Genomic DNA, 20,569 nt, shown 5'->3' with positions numbered 1-20,569 from the left:
CTCCTGACATAAAAAACGGGACAGCAAGCACTTTCAGCAGAACCAGTGTCAAATGATGTCATATAACCATTTCAGAATACTCTCACTCATAACGAATTATAACTGACATCAGCCTGGTCCATAAGAATAATGGCAGACTTCCTTTTAACAGACACCTTCCTCCCCCTGTCCCCATCCAGTATCTGTGCCCATTCTTTCTGATGTTCGGGAACTGCTCACACCAATCATATATAAGTGGTTCCTAGGGGACTGAAACTACATCTCAGCTCCAACGATGGGCACTTAGCACAGCCACAGCCATCTCCCTGGCTCCAGTGACAGACTGAGGCAGGTTCACGGGACTCAAGCCCACAGAAGCAAAGTCACACCTGGAACTTTTGTGGGAAAGAGAAGCTCTTTTCACTGGAGGTAGTGAGATGACAGAAGAACAAAAGCTAGAGGGTGCTGCCATGGGCCACAGAGGGACGGGCCTGCCTAAGGCAAAGCCAACAGAGAAGATTCCAAGAGAGACAGAGAGAGACCTGATGAGGGTGTCTGAGCCCCTGCCTCCAGCCATGACCGAAGCAAACCTTCAGCAGGACCTTTCAGTTATGTAGGCCGGCGAGTTCCATTCCCATCACTTACACCAACCCAGGTTGGCTTGCAGTCACTTGCATCCCAAAGTGTCTTGACTAATCATCTTTCAATAAAAACTTAGTTTGGCATTATTAAAGCATTCAATTGCTAACTCCAGGGACATTGAAACAATTAGTTTTATGTCAAAATAATAGTGGAGAAATACAATGGGGTAGGTGTGGGACCACAGGAAAATGGAATGGGACTCTGTCCCAACCTCAGGTCTCTCATGTTAAATCACTGTTATTATTTGATTCCCATCATAAGAAATTCATGAGATTTCTCCATGCAGAATGACAAGGGAAGAGGATCTGTGGATTTCTATCATAAACTCCAAAGCCTACTCCAATATTCTATTACACGTGAAAAAATGAAATGAGAAAGATTTTAAAAAGCAATTATGAAAATATAGTGGCAGTAGGTATTAAAGGACTGATTTAATATTTACTTTAATTCTCTGTGTCAGAGAAGGTATAAATTTAACACAAACCAAGGTGAAACCCATGTTTAAAATCCAGGTTAGGCTATTTCACTTACACTCCACTCAGTACATTAATAGACTGTGTCTTCACTCCATATCCGGTCTCCATTAAATTAGCAACAATTCCCAATACATCAATACTGGAACCTTTGGATCCAAAGTTTTTTTCACTGTACATTATCATGTGAGCATTTGAAAAATCCTATTGAGAAAAAGAAATCAAAATTCAAAGGTTAGCCATTTGGTGTATTATCCTAAAACACCAAGTATTAGCCATTAACTTTTCTTTGACTTACACCTAATATAGGTCGTAAAGACTGAAGTTCTCCATCGTAACCTCCCCAATCTTTCCAGTCCTTGTATTCTCCTTCTTCAAGCAAGTACTGATGACCTGTAAATCCAGACTTTTCATAAGCAACCCAACTGCAAGAGAAAAAAAAAAAATGAAGTAGAAATTCTTAGGAGTGTTAAAATGTTTCCATTGTATATATCAGTTTCATTGACAAATACAAATAATTTTAAAGCTACAAATGGCCCTAGCCGGTTTGGCTCTGTGTTTAGAGCATCAGCCCATGGACTGAAGGTCCTGGGTTGATTCTGGTCAAGGGCACGTATCTGGTTTGCAGGTTCGATCCCTGGCCCTGGTCGGGGCGGGTCCAGGAGGCAACCAATCAATGTGTTTCTCTCATATGGATGTTTCTCTCTCTGTGTCCCTCCCTCTCCCTTCCATCCTCTAAAAACAAATGGAAAAAATCCTTGCACGAGGATTAACAAAAAAAATTAAATAAATAAAGCTCCAGATGGGCTCAGTCATGATTATGGGAATTCTTCTCTAAAATTTAAGCGACTAACAGAATGGTCCTAAGAAAACAATCTAAGAAACATACATCAATGTTCTGTAAAGGAGGAGGTAGGTGTGTGTGTGTGTGTGTGTGTGTGTGTGTGTGTGTGTGTTTAACAAGAACTGACTCAAAAAGACATCAGCAAATAAAACTGGATAAACTTGCTTCAAATAGCAATTAAAATATTATGTTTTGGGCTATTTACAAGACCACATGCAGTGTACTTCCAAAGGAAATATATAAGATCTAGAAAGTACAAAATATGATCATAAAAAATGAAAAGCAAATCAACAGTTCCATAGTTTGGAACATGACATTAATAAACAAGATTGCAGATCTGGTCAATCTGGATGGGCCAATATACCAGCCTTGCTCAGCAGACTGACCCCAAACAGCCCCTCAAACTGCTGCTATCCAATCCAGGTCACAACTGGCTGAGGAGAACACGTTTGAAATTCTCTCTACCATACCACCTGGAATGTTTTTGGGGGCGAGGGCGTGCGTGTTTATTACTTGATTAAAGAGGAAAAGGAAATCCTCACGGTCGTGCCTCTCTACTTACATGCCCCTGAGAACTTTCATGGACCCCACCGACGTCAACGGCAAACTGGCCTCTCCATCGGTTTCTTCTGCTTCGCCGCCTTCCATGATAAAATTATACATTTCTGCTTCCAGTTCCATCCGTTTTCCCTCAAAGAAAGGCTTTTCATAAATAACTACCTGTGACAGAAATGAGGTACACCAGTCACTTGTAAGACGTTAACGATCTCAACAGCTCAATGTTAAATCAGTCATTTAACAACACGAAGTCCTGGAACACAAATTAAAATGTCTCCTATTTTAAAAAATTAATTAAATAACAGTATCTTACAATTTTAAAAATCAGAATTTTTTTCCAGTCGGGGTATAGCCCAAAGCTAAGGTTCAAAGACAGCTTATAAATAATTGGGTCTTGTGTCAATGTCTACAGCTGATATTCAGAATTTCGCTTAGGGCAAACTAAAGAACCAGAAGGTTCTAAGTTGTTTTTAAAATGAAACAAACTAGCCCTGGCCGGTGTGGCTCAGTTGGTTGGGTGTTGTCCTGTGCACCGAAAGGTTGCCAGTTTGATTCCTGGTCAGGGCACATGCCTGGCTTGTGGGCTGGATCCCTGATGGGAGGTGTGTGTGTGTGTGTGTGTGTGTGTGTGTGTGTGTGTGTGTGTGTACAGGAGGCAGTTGATCAATGTTTCGCTCTCTCCCTTCCTCTCTCTCCCTCTGAAAATCAATAAATATTACAAAAAGGAAACAAACTAGAGATCAAACTATGTCATAGGTGTGGGAAGCAGGAAGAGCCCTTTGGAGTTGGGAGAACTTGTCTTGAAAGCTTTTACCTAACTTACTGGCAAGCAGTCACAGGCCCTACAATTAGTAAATACAACTACAAAATATAAGTGTGATACGACAATGAACCTTTGAGCCATGGAGGCACGTGCTGTTAGCGACAGCTAGAGCCATCAGCAGCACCTCCCCGCCTGAAGGATGGCACGTGGAAGTTGGGATAACTTCCTTGGGCTGCAATTATGTTTCATGCAGGTTGAACTGTAAAATCACACAAGTGTTCTCTTCATAGAGACAAAGTGGAAATAAAATTTAAAATATATGCAGTTTTACCTTTGGATCTACAGGGAATTCAACTTTACGACCACCCTGAAAAGAAAATAACACAGTGAGTGAGGAAAATGGCTTTTCAGTGATACATTATCTCTTTATATTACACATGTCAGTTTACACCATCAAACCTCGCAGTGAGGGAACATTCCAGTTTGTTTAAACTTATGTTGAGACAGCTCTAAAATTCCCAAGAACTCAGATGAAGACATGAGGAAGCTGGTCTGGGGCAGAGGCTCACAGACTGGCCTGTAAGCTGCATCTACATGCCAGCTGTGTTTTCTGACTCAGTAACTTGTAGTTGTTTTCTTAACTCAGTAAATTTCTTTAAAAAAAAATGCAGCCCAGCCAGTGTGGTTCAGTGGTTGAGCATCATCTACCTATGAACCAGGAGGTTCTATTCCCTATCAGGGCATGTGCCCAGGTTGCAGGCTCGATCCCCAGGGGCGGGGGGGGGGGGGGGGGGGGGGAGGCGGGGGGCACGGGTGTGCAGGAGGCAGCCGATCAGTGATTCTCTATCATCACTGATGTTTCTCTCTCTCCCTTTCTCTCTCTGAAATCAATTTTTTTAACAATGCGTATTTCTCACTTCTCTTAAGAAACAGTCCTAAGATTTGACATCTCTGGACCCAAATTCTCACAGGCAGCAAACTTCACCTCCCGAAATTACTAACCCTAGGCTGTGCTCATCCTCTAGCTGGGACTCAGGCTCCGGTCTGCCTCTCTCCACCCTCCCTCCGTCCACTCCCAGCCAGCCTCACTCCTGTCTATTTGCTGCCCTGCTCCCAGAGGCATTTGATTTTGCAATCCCTGGCTTACAAAACTGTTGAAGTTCATACAAGCTCACAATATGATCTGGAGGACTCTTGAAATAATTAAACTGTTAGGGCCTGTGAGGTTGTTATACTTTCATAATTAAAAACTTGTTAAATTCTTTAAAATTCACTAAAAATAAACCATAGAAGAGGGATTATACAGGAATATTAAACAGGGTAAAGTTAAAATCAGCAGTGGGAAAGTCAGGATATTTTTCACCAATACATATTTAATAGCTTTAAATAAATAAAAAGCACAGCCTATGATGCTCAAATGTACCAAATGACCTGTAATTATAAAGGAATGTGCTTGATTTTGTCAACAAAATACAGCTTATACAACCAAGCACCCTTTTCAAAAGTAATCCAATTCGAATGCCATCAACTTCACAGTTTTATAAAATACCAGTAAAAACTGCCTTGTAAATTAGGGGCAATTCTCTGATACATTCACACAACTAACAAAAGTCTGTTCTTTGAGAGTGGATTTAGTTTTAGAAAAAAAGCCCCAAATCATTTACAATAAAACCAGCAAACACACAAGGTTTATAACCACAAGCTCTGGCAGGAGGGGTGAGATTAAGATAAAAAAGTTGTCTTCCTGAAGTTCTCATTCATTTCAAACCGACTCGGAAGACAACCGCAAAGTGGAATTTCAAAACCACGTCTGTAAGGAGAGCCCCCCTGGTGCCCGGCAGGTTCAGGGAGTACCCACCACACCGTGGCACGCACTGCTCAGCCCGGGACAAGAGTCCAGCACAGGAACCAGACAACAGGGCACAACACGGGGGGCGGGTGGGGGAGGCAGAGCAAGCACAGGCCCTCTCTATGGCACATACTTGGGAAGACAACATTCATTTAGACATCCAGCACCAGTGCCCCCAAAGCTGCCGCCCAGCCCCGCCTCCTATCGCTCTAGCTCGCCCAGCCCCGCCCCAGCTCCTGCGGGCCTTCTCTGACATCCCCATCTAAAAGCAGCCATCTAGGACGCAGCTCGACTTATCCTCCAAGTATCCCCTTCCCGGTCACATCACCAACAAGTTGGCGTTTATCTGTCCTGCCTCCTGTTTTTCCAGAAAGGTTCAATTGTGTCCATTTTCTTTACTTCCTAAGCCTGCCCTGTGCCGAAGCCCCGTGCACACACCGGGGGCTCGGCGGGGCTGAGAGTGCCTGAGGGCAGAGGACCAGGGCGGCTCCACATTTTTTCACCTAAAGCATCTAGCAAGTGATCCTGCTGCAGGCAGTTAGACAGACAGGAGCAGAGCAGGGACCATGGGCCAGCACAGAAGGTCACCAGGGTGGAAAGCCCGGGGTGCCTAGCAAAGGACAATCAATGGCAGGGTGGGACCTCACCCCCAGGGTGACCTTTCCTCCCCTAGCATGAGGTTTTAACCCCCTGACCTTTCCTCCCTAGAGATAGCATCTATGTCTCAGTTGTATTTCAGCTCCAGGCCCAGATAAACAACAAAACCAGCCGCGGCTGACGTCAGGACCAGCTGCATTGAAAAATGACGCCCTGCTCTGGTGCAGGCCAATCAATCAGCGGAGACCACAGCCCTGAATGGATACACCTGGAAGGCTACGGAATATTCCATTAAGATCTTTCCCTAGGACCTTCCCTAAAATCTTCACCCTCCAAACTCTTGGGATGGAGGCCCTAGTGCACGCTTCTTCAGGAGCACACCTGTGCCTTCCCGTCCCTTTCCACTTTCCCTCCCTCCCACGCCCTCCCAGGCACAGCGCCATCAGCTTCCTCACGCCCAAGCTCCAAGGGTCCTTCCTTCACCTCCATAACTTGTTTCCTGAGCCCATTTCTTCTAGGAATTACTTCTTCTACCTCTGCGACGACCAAATAAATGTTCTCTTACAATTTGGGAACCAGCGCCTCACCCTCCTCAAGTACCGAGGTTGCTGAACCCAATTTTGATGTGACCCACCGGTCAGACAACTGGTGCCATTCCCGCCACCTACAACAATCCTTTCTGTTATTTCTATTTTGTTAGTCTGCTTCACTGCTTCAAAGTCACATCCTGTGAATTAATGGTGTCAGGCTGGCAAAGAACCACCCACTCCAAGCACAGTTACATTTCACTCTCACCATTTTCAGAGGCCGCATGGATCCAATGTAGGCCACTTCTGTATTCCAGAAGGACAAGTCAGGGTATTCCCCAGGCTCCAGGACAAATGGGACACCCAGAAATCCTGGTTCTTCATAAATCAGCCATCTAAGGAGCGCCGAGGAAAGAAAGAAACAGACAATGCGTCATCTATTTCAGTACACAGAGCCCCCTGACGAGCAAAGGACCAAAGCAGACGTGGGTGCATCTGCATGATGTACGGTGATGCTCAGAGCAACATTAGACTTGAGGAATAAACAGTTATACATGCCTCTTCTTAAGAATCTTTGCTTGTTTCCTTGGCTGGTTTTGTCCATTTAATTTATATTATGAATTGATTTAAAGTGTAACCATTTCTATTACTTCCAAGTGTTAAAAGTACATTTGATCCCTAAGCAACGTGGTCAGACCATGTTCCTCAAGAGTTGGCTGCAGTTCTCTTGTTGCTTGGCGTGTATTTACAGAGGGAGGCCCTGACTAGGAACCCTCAAGCTGTGTCTTAAAAGGCAACATCTCATTTGTAACCAAATAATGGCATGTTCCACTTACTGGTCAGTCACAGCGTCCAAGACTAATAACAGCTAACATCCACCTCGAGCTCGTAAGGAATGCCACCCAGACCTTCATCTAATCCTCAACAATGCTATGAGGAAGGAGCCCTACTGTCCCCATTTTACAGAGGAGGTGAAGGACATTGCCCAGGGCCACACAGCTGCAAATACCAAGCGCAGGGCTGATCCCCACTGACCCAGACCCAGGTTCCTAATCATTTTCTTATGGCAGTTTTTTCAGTCCAAGGCGTGGGTGTAACTGACTCTCCACAATGACTCAGGATCCCCACTAGGAGCATGACAATGCACAGTGCTGGCCTGCAGGGGGGCGGGGGGGGAGGCGGAGCTTTCTGAGTTCTTGGATTTTTATGGCTTTTCAATACCACACCCTTTTATTAGGCTTGTCAGCTGTCACTTCTCCTTCGTCAGGGAACCAGCCACCTCACCCTCCCCTAATGGGCTAGAAACCAGGAAACCAGAAACTCATGCCTGGTAGGACTGTCCCTAAAGACGGTGCAAAGTCTTACCAACTTCCTGGTCCCCTGGAGGGTTCTGGGAAGGTGAGGCAGCTGGAGAAGTGAGTTCTATATAAGACAGGTGCTATATGCCCTTTTCATAAACAAATATGGAATTCTTGGTGATCACTTCTCTCCAGCTCTTTGTCAGCCTTGCCAGCATCCCAGGGGGGGCACTCCACCATGTTCCCAGAAAACCACACCAAAAAGGGGGTGGCTGCCCGTGAAGTCTCTTACCAGCACATGCATCTGGTTCTCCCTTTGCTTTTCTCATGTCCCCAATTTTGGCCCAAGGGCACTTTTTTTTTTTTTTTTGGTGATAGTTATTGTTAAAAATTCCCCTGGATAAATCAGTAACTTCTTTAGACTCACTAATTATACAGAGATTTACAATCAAAATCCTACTGAAGACTAGCCAACACGCGCGCGCGCACACACACACACACACACACACACTCACGGAGAGGCTGTGTGTGGTGTGTATGTGGGGATCAAAACGAATCTAGTGTTAGAAGCCAGGATAATCGTTACAGCGAGAGCAAAGGACTACGAGGCGTCGGTGTGTAGAAGGGCTCCTGAGATACTAGTTTTGTTCTATTTCCTGATCTGGTTACACTTGGAAAATTCCCTCAGCTTATACACTGATGATTTGTCATGCACCTTTTGGTACAAATGTTATATATACATCAATTAAAAATTTAAGGAAAAAGAGAGGTTTATCTTTTAAACACCACTGCCATGCCCCTCCACCACAGAAAACAGAAGCTAGGAGAGTGAGGTCCTTTAACCCTCCTTAACGTTTGACCGTTGCATTACATGTTTTTAGAACTCAGTGCTCTCACACACTTCATGCCCTAAGTGAACAATGGCAGTTCACCATAAATTGTGCTGTTAGGCTAACAAGCCAAGGGCCTCTGAGTCTGACTCCTCCCAAGTGAACGGGCTAAATTGTTCATAAACACAATGAAGGGCTCCAACAAGTAACTCGGAGACTTTGAAATGATGCTGACCCAGTTCTTTAAGTCTGTCCTTTCACAGTCTGAGTTCTGAGGGGATTTACTCATCTGATGCTAACCACTTCACTTTCCTGGAAACATGCGACTTAGTCACCTGACATTTATAGAAGCAAGCCATCTGGGGTGAAGGGGGATTGGTTAAACTCTGAACACAAACTGACACCCTGAAAAGGCTGCTGCTCTGAGCGGCTTCCCGGTGAGTGAGTCCTAGGGGCCTGGGGAACTCGGGCAGACATTTCTGGATGCTGATGGACTTTGGAATCTGAAATCTCATTTACAGAGTGTGATTCACTTTTCCTTAATTCTATTCCAACAAGATAGTGATTCATTTTTCGTAAATTCTATGCCAACAAGTTACATTACTCATGAGGCCGTCAGGAGAGGGGGAAACTATCTTCAGGCAGTTAGCTCGGTTTCTTTTATTGTCCCGTGTACTTAGGTAATGAGCTTTTGCCTAAATTAGGAGTAAAAGGTGCAACTGTAAAGTACAGGCTTCTTTAAAAAAAAAAACACAACAACTAACAAATATATGCATACAAATATTGTTGAAGTAACAACAATGCCCGTCTACTCCGTTATTTTTAAATAAACTTGTGTCATTACTCTTTTGGAAATACCCTTCACATCACATTAAAAAACTGGTCTTTTCTTGTTCACTTGCACTTAAATAAAAAACAGTATTTCCAGCTGGATGCCAAGTCTTATTCTCCACACATGGCTACACATGAGTGTTGGCTATTTACAGAAACCAAATGGATATTCAAAAGATTACATGCGAATGTGCCCACTTTCAGGTTATTCAAAAGAGGGTGAGCTATGACTCTCAAAGGGGAAAATGTGCCTTTACAATGGAGAGGTGAGGGAGGCACCATTTTTACCAAGTAATTCAGCTTGGCATGGTTAATGGCAAGCTAGTTAGCACGTGCCACCTTTGTGCTCAACACAAGTACGTGGCGATACTTTTCCTAAACGTTCAACCTGGATGTGATCATACCTCTAGACCTAACCCCTGATATACAGAAAATTCAGGCAACAGAAGAACAAGTTAATTGGTATCACGAGGAAATATAGATCAATCTAGAATGCAGTATAGTCTCTAAGAGAACTAACCTAAATGCTTCAAAAGTCAGTGGCAGGGAAGCCCTGGCTGGCGTTGCTAAGTGGTTAGAGCACCAACCCTCACACCGAAAGGTCATGGGTTCGATTCCTGATCAAGGGCACATGCCTGGGTTGTAGGATCAATCCCTGGCCTGGTAGGTCATGAAGCATGTAGGAGGCAACCAATCAAGGTGTTTCTCTCTCCCCATCCCTCCCACTCTTTCTAAAAATAAATGGAAAAAATATGCTCAGGTGAGAATTAACAAAACAAAAGAAAAGCCAGTGGCATGGGAAACAAAGATGGAGGTACTTAAGAGATTAAAGGGGACTTAAAGAGACAGACAACCAAGTATATTTAGATGAACTTTGATTGGATCTTGATTATTTTTAAAAAATCCATAAAAGACATTTCTGAGACAATTGGAAAAATTTGGTTATAAGCTATAGATTAGACATTATCATGGATGTGTTGCTAATTTTCTTAGATGTGATCCTGATAGTTAGGCAGGAGAATGTCCTTGTAAAGAGATGCAGGGTGAAGTACAGTGACTATTATATAGTAACTAGAGACCCAGTGCACGAAATTTGTACACGGTGGGGGGGGGGAAAGGTCACTCAGCCCAGCCTGCACCCTCTCCAATCCGGGTTTAGGTCCGATCCCACAGGGATCGGACCTAAACCGGCAGTCGGACATCCCTCTCACAATCCAGCACCACTGGCTCCTAACCACTCACCTGCCTGCCTGCCTGATCACCCCTAACCACCTCTGCCTTGGCCCCCGCCACCGTGGCTTTGTCTAAAAGGACATCTGGAAGATTTCTGGAAGATGTCCAGTCTAATTAGCATATTACCCTTTTATTAGTATAGATAAAAAAAAATAAAATACAGATATACTCATTGACATGGATAATCTTAGAAACAATGTAGAGAGAAAGGAACAAGCCACGGGGAACTTTGATAACATTTTAATGAAGCTCAAAAGCAAGCACAACTAAAATATTGTAGGGATAGAGACTATAGGGCTATGCTAAAAAACAAGGGTATAAGAAAAAAAATTCCAGAGACCTTATGTGTGTGGAGAGGGGCCAGGAGGATGGGGCAGGGTAGGCTGTGCAGGGTGCTGCACAGTTTCAGTAATGGTGAGGGAGGGCCTACGCTGGGTGGTGGGCACACAAAGGATTGTTTTATTACTAGGCTTCATAATTCACATACATACATACATTCTTCTATATGATCAATTATTTCATGATAAAACTGACCAAAAATATTTGGCTATTAAAAATGTCCCTTGATTTCAGAACACCTGCATTCCCGTAACACTGAGTAAGTGACGGAGCCTGTCTTCCTTAGCTAAACAATGGTGTTAGAACAAATGGTCTTTATGCTTCCTCTGAAGTCTACCCTCACCTCTGGGGTGATGGCTGCTGGCATTAGTGAGCTACTAAAACGAAGGTTTAAAAACAGATTACACTCAACAGAATAGGAAAGGAAAATGTATCTAGAGATCACTCATTCTCCCAAATAAAAATATGACAAGTAATACCCTTGTTTTGTGTATGTGTATCCAGAATAAACAGGCCTGGAATAAGTCTCCTACAGAAATTTGTAAAAGTCCCTCACACAGCAAAGATCTTTCCTATACCAGTTCAGGGGACTGGAGCACCAACAGAAGCAAAATGAGCTCAGCTACCTATTACCAGCGAATTCTCCGAGCCCCTCAGGACTGGCCTTGCAGATCTGTAAAACGCTAATGACCTGGTCCCACTGCTGACCAATCAAGTTCAATGTGCCCAAACTTTGAACTGACACCCAAGACAGCTTTCTATTCTCCTGGAGGCAACAGAAATGAACAGCCAGAGAAGAGCTGTCCGCGCCACGCAAGCCCATCGCACCCTGAAAGCTGTGACAGGCTCTAACTACCACCCACGAGACAAGTCAACTTATTCTAAAGTGCAGCTCATTAGGCTTCCCCATAGCCCAAGCCTGAGTCAGCAAACCTCCCGACATAAGGTTAATATGTTATGGCAGATGCCTATTTCATTCCTCTCTAAGGAAAGTGATATTCTCGACTTTCTTACTTTAGGTCTCATTGATGTGAAAAAATTAAAGACACCAGGAGATGAAGACTTTTTATCTTTTTTTTTCTTTTGTTTAGATTCCTCCTTCTCCTCCCAATCACTAAATATAGAAGCGGCCAAGGCTTCTTGATGGCTTCTCTGTTCTTCACACTCACTCCCTCTGAGGTCTCAACCTCAGCGCAAAGTGTGCATGCCTTCACGCTGATGACTCTAAATTTACATCTCCAGCCTCCCTCCAGGGCTCCAGCCTCAGGTACCCCGCCTCCTGCCTGGCCTCCACCCTCAATGAACAGCTGGCACATCCAACCTCACATCTCCAACACTGACCTCCTGCACTGCCCCTCCTAGCCCGCTCCTCCAAGTCTTCTCCAATCTTTATTGATATTTGATTGCTGGGCCATTACTGATGTATAGAACAAACAATAACACTGGGTTAGTTCAGGAGAGGCTCTTTCAAACATTAACAAAAGGAACAAATTTAATGAACTAAAAAAGGTGACCCCCTTGAATAAATGATGTGACTTATGCTCCTGTTTCAAGATTACAACAAATGCTGGGGTCCCAAACCCTGGATGTTTCTCAGCCCTTCACGCCTCACAGACAATCTGTCGGCAGATGTTGGCAGTTCCACCTTCAACATGTATCCAGAATCTGATCATTTCTCACCAGCACTGCTGCGCCATCCAAGCCACCAAAACCTCTTGCCCATATAACTGCAACTGCCTCCTAACTTGTTTCTTTGCTTCCGCCCTCGCCTCATTACAGTTTGTTTTCTATAGAGCAGTTAGTGACCTTTCTAAAACACAGGTTAGATCAAGCTCCATCAATGATGACCCACGTCACTTCAAGTAATCTAAAATCCGTCCCACCGCCTAAAAGGCCTGACATGACATGAGGCCTCTCTCCCATGGGTGTCCTGGCTCACGTTAGTCTGCCACATGTGCCTCCCCAGCTGTTCCCTAATCAGGCCCAGCAGGGCTTTGCAAAGGCTGAGCTTCCTGCCCAGGCCGCTCCCCTGCCCCTCCTCCCTCCACTATCCCCAGGGCTGACTCCCTGGCTTCCTCCAGGTGTCTGCTTGGCTCGTTAGACCTTTCCTGACCACTCTATCTAAAGCAGCATTGCCACTGTCCCTCTCTATAACTTACGTTCCTGTAGTATTTACCATCTGACACATCACACATGCATTGTCTTATGCAGGCCCCATTAATAAAAACTTTTGCACATTCTCTGAATACATGAATATTTATAAATTACGTATTACTATTGAATCTACCATAAATTTATTAGAAAACATACACAAAAGTGAAATCTTAAAAGGAGATTTTCCATAAAATACAAAGAAACTTTAGTGTTTGGGGCTGGGTTTTTTGCTGCGTCTCAATGGCTGTGTTTCACGTGCCCTAGGCTGTGCACTCCGCTTTAGAGGCCCTGTCCTTCAGTCTTGCAGCCTGCACTTTCTATCCTCGTTTCTCCCCCGTTTGAGATATTCTCATTTCCTTCAAAATACTCTTGCCGTTTCCTGTGATTTGTGAAATCAACATCCTAGGGGCTTTGGACAGCATTGTGTGAAACGTGAAAGGAAGTGCCACGTGTGTTGGCCTCTGTCCCGGCTGAAACATCGGGGCACAGGCTTTAAATGACCAGGAAGGTGAAATCTCCTACTCAGCTTTGAATGAATCAGGTTCCTCTGGGATAAGGAAATCCCGACATTGAAAATGCATTTCCCCCCTCACTTTTCCCCTAAGAAATCATTGTAAGAGCTGTACAAAAAAAATCAGAATTTTATGTGCCTTATTAAAAAAACAACCCTTTTAGTCAGTAATTAATTACTTAGCAACACAACAAATTAGAGACAGAATATTTTAAGTCTTCTTTCCAGTACGACACTCACCAAAAAGGCTTCATTGAAATTGTACTTAAAATAAAGCACTTACGTGCCCCAATGCACTTTCATGGAACAAGTCTTCTGCATCACGCCAAACCCCTGCATTTCTTCAGTGTCATCGAAGTAGGAATTCACGACGCCTAGCCCTTCTCGCTCAGTAAATAAGTCAATGTGACTAACTCTGTAATCCTGGAAAATAAAAAATACATGGACACATATAATAATTACACCCATGTATGTAACTGTACAGTAAGCACATTTCCCCCAAAGAATTAAAATAAGCTTTAAATAAACACATACCTTTCACAGAGCACCTGCCGTTTTTATCCCTTTCCTGTTTTCACCCATGACTTAATAATAGGTGGTCTTTGCTTTTATCATATATCCGAGTTTTAAATTCAAGCAAAGATCATCAGAAATATATTTAATTAGAGTTTTGGGCATATTTATTTCTCTCATCCTCACTGGAAAACTGCTGGTTTTCCTTGGTGACAGGAGTTTTCGTTTAGTTTGGTTTGTTTTTGTTTTGTTAATCCACACCAGAGGATATTTTTTCCATTTATTTTTAAAGAGAGTGGAAGGGAGGGGGAGAAACAGGGAGGGAGAAACATGGATATGAGAGAGACACATCGATCAGTTGCCTCCCACATGCCCCCGTCAAGGCCAGGGATTGAGCATGCAACCGAGGTATGTGCCCTTGATCAGAATTGAACCTGCCATTGAGGGCATATATGGGAGTGGGGTGGGGGGTGGCAATGGTAAGATATGTACACATATAATACCTTAATAAAAAAATTGAAGAAAAAAAAAAAAGAATTGAACCTGCCACCCTTCAGTTCGAGGGTCAAAGTTCTAGCCACCGAGCCAAACCGGCGAGGGCAGGAGTTTTCGTTTCCTTGCTACGATGTGACCACCCAGCTCCAGAGAATCAGGTCTATAGAGTGGTTGTGCCAGGAGTCTTCCTGTTCTGTGCCCTCCCACCCCCCACTGGAAACGCTCCTTGACTGACCAAACTCCTATGGTGCCGGGCTGGTCTGGGTACTGCAAAGGCACAGTTATGGTGACTCATAAATCTCTGCACTTTGATCGCTGTTCCATGCCCTGCATGTCCACAGCCCATCAAACACTCTTCAAAAGGCCTCTCCTGGCTGAGGGCCTAAGTGCTAACCAAATCTCTCTTAATACTTGATTGCTTAGCTAGGTGAACCGATGTACAAAAGAAACAATAACACTTGGGTTAGTTCAGGGGAGGCTCTTTCAAACATTAACAGAAGAAACAAATTTAATGACTGAAAAGGTGATTCCCTTGAATATTTGCTGTGACTTATGTGTGTGTTTCAAAAAACCATAAACAAACTTTAATAATAATAATAATAATTTATGATGTATCAGGAGCCATAAAAATGTTCCTACCCTTTAACATGACGCCCTTCGTAAATATTTACCCCAAGGAAATAAAGCAGAAATGTATAAATTACTATGTGCACAAAAATGTTCATGCAGCGTTATTTAAAATAGTAAAAAACTAGAAACAATCTGAAGCTCCACAGAGCCTAGAAAGAAAAAATAAGTGATGGTACATCACTTCAATGGAAACCCCAAAGGATGTAGACATGAAAAGCATTAACTTCATCAAGTCTGCTATAATCAGGCAATTTCCCTTCCCCCACCTTCTTGAATGCACCTGAATCTCTGCCCCTCCCCCACCGCCACCCCACCCCCCTACCCAGATTCTGATACCTCCTTCAGCTGCAAATCAGTGAGAGATGTTACCAATGGGAGTGTGATCATCAGATAAATTGTATGGAAAGAGAAAAAGGACTGGGAACCAAAGTGTTAAGTGAAAAAAAGGAAAAGAGCATTGTTCCTATATTATGATAGCAACCACATTAGAATATCAGCCAAGAAAACTTCATGATGGTGGGATTTGGATGATTATTTTAAAACATTACTCTATTACCAATATTATTTCAGCAATAAATAAAAACTGCAAGTAAATTATTCCACTATGCCATTTTTAATTGGGGCTCCTCATGTCTTTCTTAAGCTTTATCATATTATGCATTGGCCTTGACGGGGGCATGTGGGAGGCAACTTTCTTACTCCTTCTTAGTCGTTCTCATTTTAGAACATTCATTTACTCCCTACTGCACCCCAACACCCATCTCTATTACAAACATAGTTTTAATTTTCCATTTGGAAAGTACCATTAATTACATTTTCAAAAGGTAAAAAGCGTAAAGAATCATCAAATCTCAACAGCCACGAGAAAGACGCTGCTACAAAAAGGAACCAAGGAAATTTTACCCAATCCATAAAGTAGCCTCAAAGACTTATTTTTTTAAACCCACATAAAACCTCAGAGCCGAACTATCAACTGAATTATTTATTTTTCCCAAATATAAACTTTTATAAGCCACTCAAAGTAATCAGAACTCACACAGCAACCAAAAAACTAAATAAAAGAAAAATCTGTTCATTCAGAACTTATCGAAACCAGGTTATTATATAAAATACATTTGGAAAAGGGATGGGGAGGCCAGGTATAAAAAATTAACCTTCAAGGTTTATTATGAAAAAGGTGGCCCTAACCAGTTTGGCTCTGTGGATAGAGCGTCGGACTGGGGACTCAAGGGTCCCAGGTTCGATTCTGGTCAAGGGCATGTACCTTGGTTGCGGGCACATCCCCAGTAGGGAGTGTGCAGGAGGCGGCTGATCGATGTTTCTCTCTCATCGATATTTCTAACTCTCTATCCCTCTCCCTTCCTCTCTGTAAAAAATCAATAAAATATATTTTTTTAAAAAGAAAAAGAAAAAGGTAGCTAACCAATGTTTCTTTTCTAATTCATTTTTTAAATCATTATTTGACATTGTTTTATTTCTTCTTTCCATTTTACAAAATTTCTTGGAGTGAAACTGGTTAACAAAATTATACAGGTTTCAGGTGCACAATTCTACAACACATCATCTGTGCTCTGTGTTATACCACCCTAAGTCTCCCGCCCATCACCATTTATCCACCCTTTACCCTCCTTCACCCCTCCCCAGCCTCCCCCTTCCCAACAGCTGTCAGTCTGCTCTCTATCTATGAGTCTGTCTCTACTATGCTTGTTAGCTCATTTTGTTCATTATAGTCTACATATGAGAGAAATCATGATACTTACCTTTCACTTTATGCTAACTGAAATAAGCCAGTCTTTTCTAATTCATTTAAAATGTACAAATACTGCCCTGACTGGCTTGGCTCAATGGATAGAGCGTCGGCCTGCGGACTGAAGGGTCCCGGGTTTGATTCCGGCCAAGGGCACATGCCTGGGTTGCAGGCTTGATCCCCAGTAGGGGAGAAGCAGGAGATAGCCAATCAATGATTCTCTCTCATCATTGATGTTTCTATCTCTCTCTCCCTCTCCCTTCCTCTCTAAAAATCAATAAAAATATATATATATATAAATAAAATGTACAAATACTTATTAAAAGTATATCCATAAATACCAAATATTTTTCCCAACCACTTATTCCATAAAATGAACTGTTCTCTCAAAGACTCATCCCTGGCATTCAATAAGTATTTGCTGAATGAATAGATGGATTCTGGTTTTCCCATAACCTACCTGGACCACATGTCTGATTGAACCAATCACCACAGGTTTAGGAGACTCTTCCTCCTCTTTTCTTTCCAAAATATCATCTATACCCCAGAGACCAGCAAGTTCCAATTCTCCTTCTTCTAAGGGGATGGAGTGTCCTTCAAAATTTGGTTTCTCATACAAAATCCAACTAAGAATAAAACACAGCAAAACTATTAGCCAGTCCTGGTGAGAGAGGTTTAGGTTACTCAAATATATTCTGGGGGAAAGCCACCCTATACAAAACACGTTATGGCCCGTTCTCTAACAGTGATTGCAGCTGGCCCGTTCAGGTGTGGAATGGACCCTCAGGCTGCTGACTGTGATGATCAACCCCACTGTGTACGAGCGGCTGTGCAGGTGCTGACCATACGAAGCGGAATTCGCCTCAGCAGGGTTTAGTGCCTGCCGAGATCTCCCTCTCGATATGCTGCTTATGAGGTGTATTGGATCCTGCGCTGAAGTCTGAAGCTGGCCACTGGATGGGTCTCTCGTGCAGGCCAATGTCAGGCACTGTCTGTGCCTGGCCCTGGGCAGCCTGTTTGGAGCAGTCTCCGGATGGCTTCTTCTGTAAATCCTTGGTTAAAGACTCCTCTTCAGCTAGCCTTCCGTTGGTTATTCAGGATGATTCTCCTTTAATTTAGTTGTAATTCCAGTGTGGTCCTAGTAGGAGGTGAGTGTAGCTTCCACCTACTCTGCCACCACCCTGAAATCCCTTCTCACTATGAAAATGTATTAACTCTCCCTTACACAAAAATTCACTAAAATTTAGCTTCTGATAATTCAAGAATTATATCAGAACCTTAGAGAACATTCCACTATCAATATTAATGTCCTAGAGACACTAATGTTCTATAGAATTGCCAGTTAGTGGAGACTTAAAAAATGGATATACTGATACAAAGAACTACACGTGCTAATAAAAAGCATTTTTAAATTATCCTTTGCAACAATATCCAAACACTGAAGAAATACTTCACTTCAATACAGGTGTGGTTTACAATTGTTCGTATGAAAAAAATAATAAAGTAATAATACAAACATAAACTGTATTTTACTCACAACTGTAGACCTACTTTTGCCCACCTGTATTATGCTTTAAGAAGAGGGAAGCCAACAAAAATTGCAAAAAACAAACACACCCAGAACTCTTATTAAAAACAAAATTGTTATACAAAAATTTAATGTTATTTTCAGTCTTTAAATTTAAAAACAAAAGCTAGTTATATTTTCTAATGAATATGTTGAATATATAGAAAAATATCTAAAACTTTATAGGAAAGATGCTGCATATTTAATCAAATGGAGACCAAAAGAAAAGCTTACTAATTTTTTTAAACCACAAATGTTGAGAGCCCTATCTCTTTATTTCAAACAAATTTACAGATAGGTACCAAAGATAAGTGTGCATGCCTCATAAGTAATTTTTTTTAAATGTGTTTCTTAATTCAACTTCCTTTGTATTCCTTTCTAGAAGCAATTAAACTGGTAAAAGAATGTTTTCACCAGCTTCTTTACTACCTGTTATCAAAAAGTTGGAAAATAACTTTTAACTTAGTCCTTCACTGAACTATTATATAAAATGTTAGCAAAATGTATTTCCTTATGGAATTTAAAAAATCCTACCAACATAACTAGTATAATTCTTATCAACCTCACTGAAAGTTCATAAGCCAAATGTATATCATGGACTCCAATGTTCATTAGTCCAAACCAATGTTATGTACATGGGGTACATGGGAAAGAAACTTAAATGCTACACTTTTCTGATTTTTCTAGCAAAAATATGTTTCATTCCTGTAATCAGAAACATGATTAAAAACCATATTTCTTTGTTATGAATTCCGTTCAATATTCACCGGGACTAGTACTGTCTGCCCTTTCCATTGCTAAAGGCATAATTTTGAATAAGGACTGAGGGCCGAAAAGGTAATTAAAAATGTAAAATGTAAGCCCTATAGTCAGGAAGTCAAAGAGCCAGTCTTACCAGCCTCTAACAACTTTCACAAGCACCACGGGCGAGAGGCTCCACGAGCTGCAGTCCTCAGTGTCACTGAAGACTTCAATGCACTCCTCGGAGACCTCCGGCTCCCTGTAGATCACCACCTACGAGAGAGTGGGAGTGGTCACACTTCTTCCTGTATTTACCAGACAAAAATAAAAGCTAGACTAGAAACAAAAAATAATCTTACCTTTCCAGGTCGTGGATTGATTTTAGTTTGGACACTTCCTCTAAGCGTCTGTAATCAGATGAACAAAAACACAACAAATAACTAAACCTTGCATACCAGTCCTCATTTCTCCTCCCATAATCCTTTGAGTATGATCATATTCACCTCACAATTTGCCAATTTTGAAACAAATCTCCCTTGATCTAAGTTATATTAAAAGTCTCTTTGAGTCTATACTATTAAGAGCTTCCCATGCCCAAGTAAAGTTGCCGTTTCGATTTCTCTTCACTTAAATGCCGAGGCTATTTTCACCAATCTAGAAAACTTAGGCCTCAAGAGTCAGACCTATGTTTTACATGAATTTACAGAATAAGAACTCAGCAGAGTATAATTCAAAATATCTTGGTATAATCTCAGACAAAGAAAGAGAGATTATAATATATTAATCATTTATCTAGAATGAGCTGAATCAATTTTATGAGCTGTTCATATACACCTTATCTGAATCTATACAGTCTTTTCATAGTAATATCTACCATCACATAACAACTACTAGTCTAAATAAAAACATGTTGATGAAGCCCTGTCCGGTGGTGAAGCCCAGTCGATTGGAGTGTCGTCCTGTACACCAAAAGGTGGCGGGTGCCATTCCCAGTCAGGGTACATACCCAGGTTGCAGGTTTGATCCCAGGTAGGGGCATGTATGGGAGGCATCTAATCAGTGTTTCTCATATCAATGTTTCTCTCTCTCTCTCCCCCCTTCTCTCTCTGAAATCAATTAAACAACAACAACAACAATGTGCTTATGGATTATTTCACAATGTACCTTGTAAATACAAAGACCAGTAAAACCAGAAATGCATAACACAATAAAAATAATAATTATACATGTAAAAAAAAGATAAAACATGGACTACTTTCAATGCTGACCAGGATGCCTACTCTAAGGACTGCCTTTGATCTGATCACTCTTGCATCATGCCAGAGTAGAATATGCCCAAGAGACCAGAGGAAGGTCTCAGGAAAGCATTATTAGGAGTCAAAGTGGCATTTACTTATTTATATATACACATTAGAAATAGATAAGCTGAAGAAAAAGCCTAAAAATTA

At 42.2% G+C, this 20,569-nt stretch overlaps 1 protein-coding gene across 1 annotated transcript in view; it reads right to left on the bottom strand.

Annotated features, from left to right (window-relative positions):
- The window catches only part of LOC103298500 (beta/gamma crystallin domain-containing protein 1-like), a 50,003-nt gene that overhangs the window by 18,194 nt on the left and 11,240 nt on the right, over positions 1-20,569 (bottom strand). Inside the window, exons 3-11 of the mRNA XM_054721724.1 lie at positions 19,481-19,528; positions 19,276-19,394; positions 17,274-17,439; positions 13,712-13,851; positions 6,501-6,627; positions 3,591-3,626; positions 2,501-2,658; positions 1,393-1,519; positions 1,153-1,298 (exon numbers count right to left, since the gene is read on the bottom strand). Coding sequence (XP_054577699.1) covers positions 1,153-1,298; positions 1,393-1,519; positions 2,501-2,658; positions 3,591-3,626; positions 6,501-6,627; positions 13,712-13,851; positions 17,274-17,439; positions 19,276-19,394; positions 19,481-19,528 — 1,067 coding nt within the window. The remainder of the gene's footprint in view (positions 1-1,152; positions 1,299-1,392; positions 1,520-2,500; positions 2,659-3,590; positions 3,627-6,500; positions 6,628-13,711; positions 13,852-17,273; positions 17,440-19,275; positions 19,395-19,480; positions 19,529-20,569) is intronic.

Source organism: Eptesicus fuscus, chromosome 10, assembly GCF_027574615.1.
Source record: "Eptesicus fuscus isolate TK198812 chromosome 10, DD_ASM_mEF_20220401, whole genome shotgun sequence".
Taxonomy (NCBI): domain Eukaryota; kingdom Metazoa; phylum Chordata; class Mammalia; order Chiroptera; family Vespertilionidae; genus Eptesicus; species Eptesicus fuscus.
The sequence above is the reverse complement of the archived record's forward strand: the minus strand, read 5'-3'. Positions and strand labels throughout refer to the sequence as shown.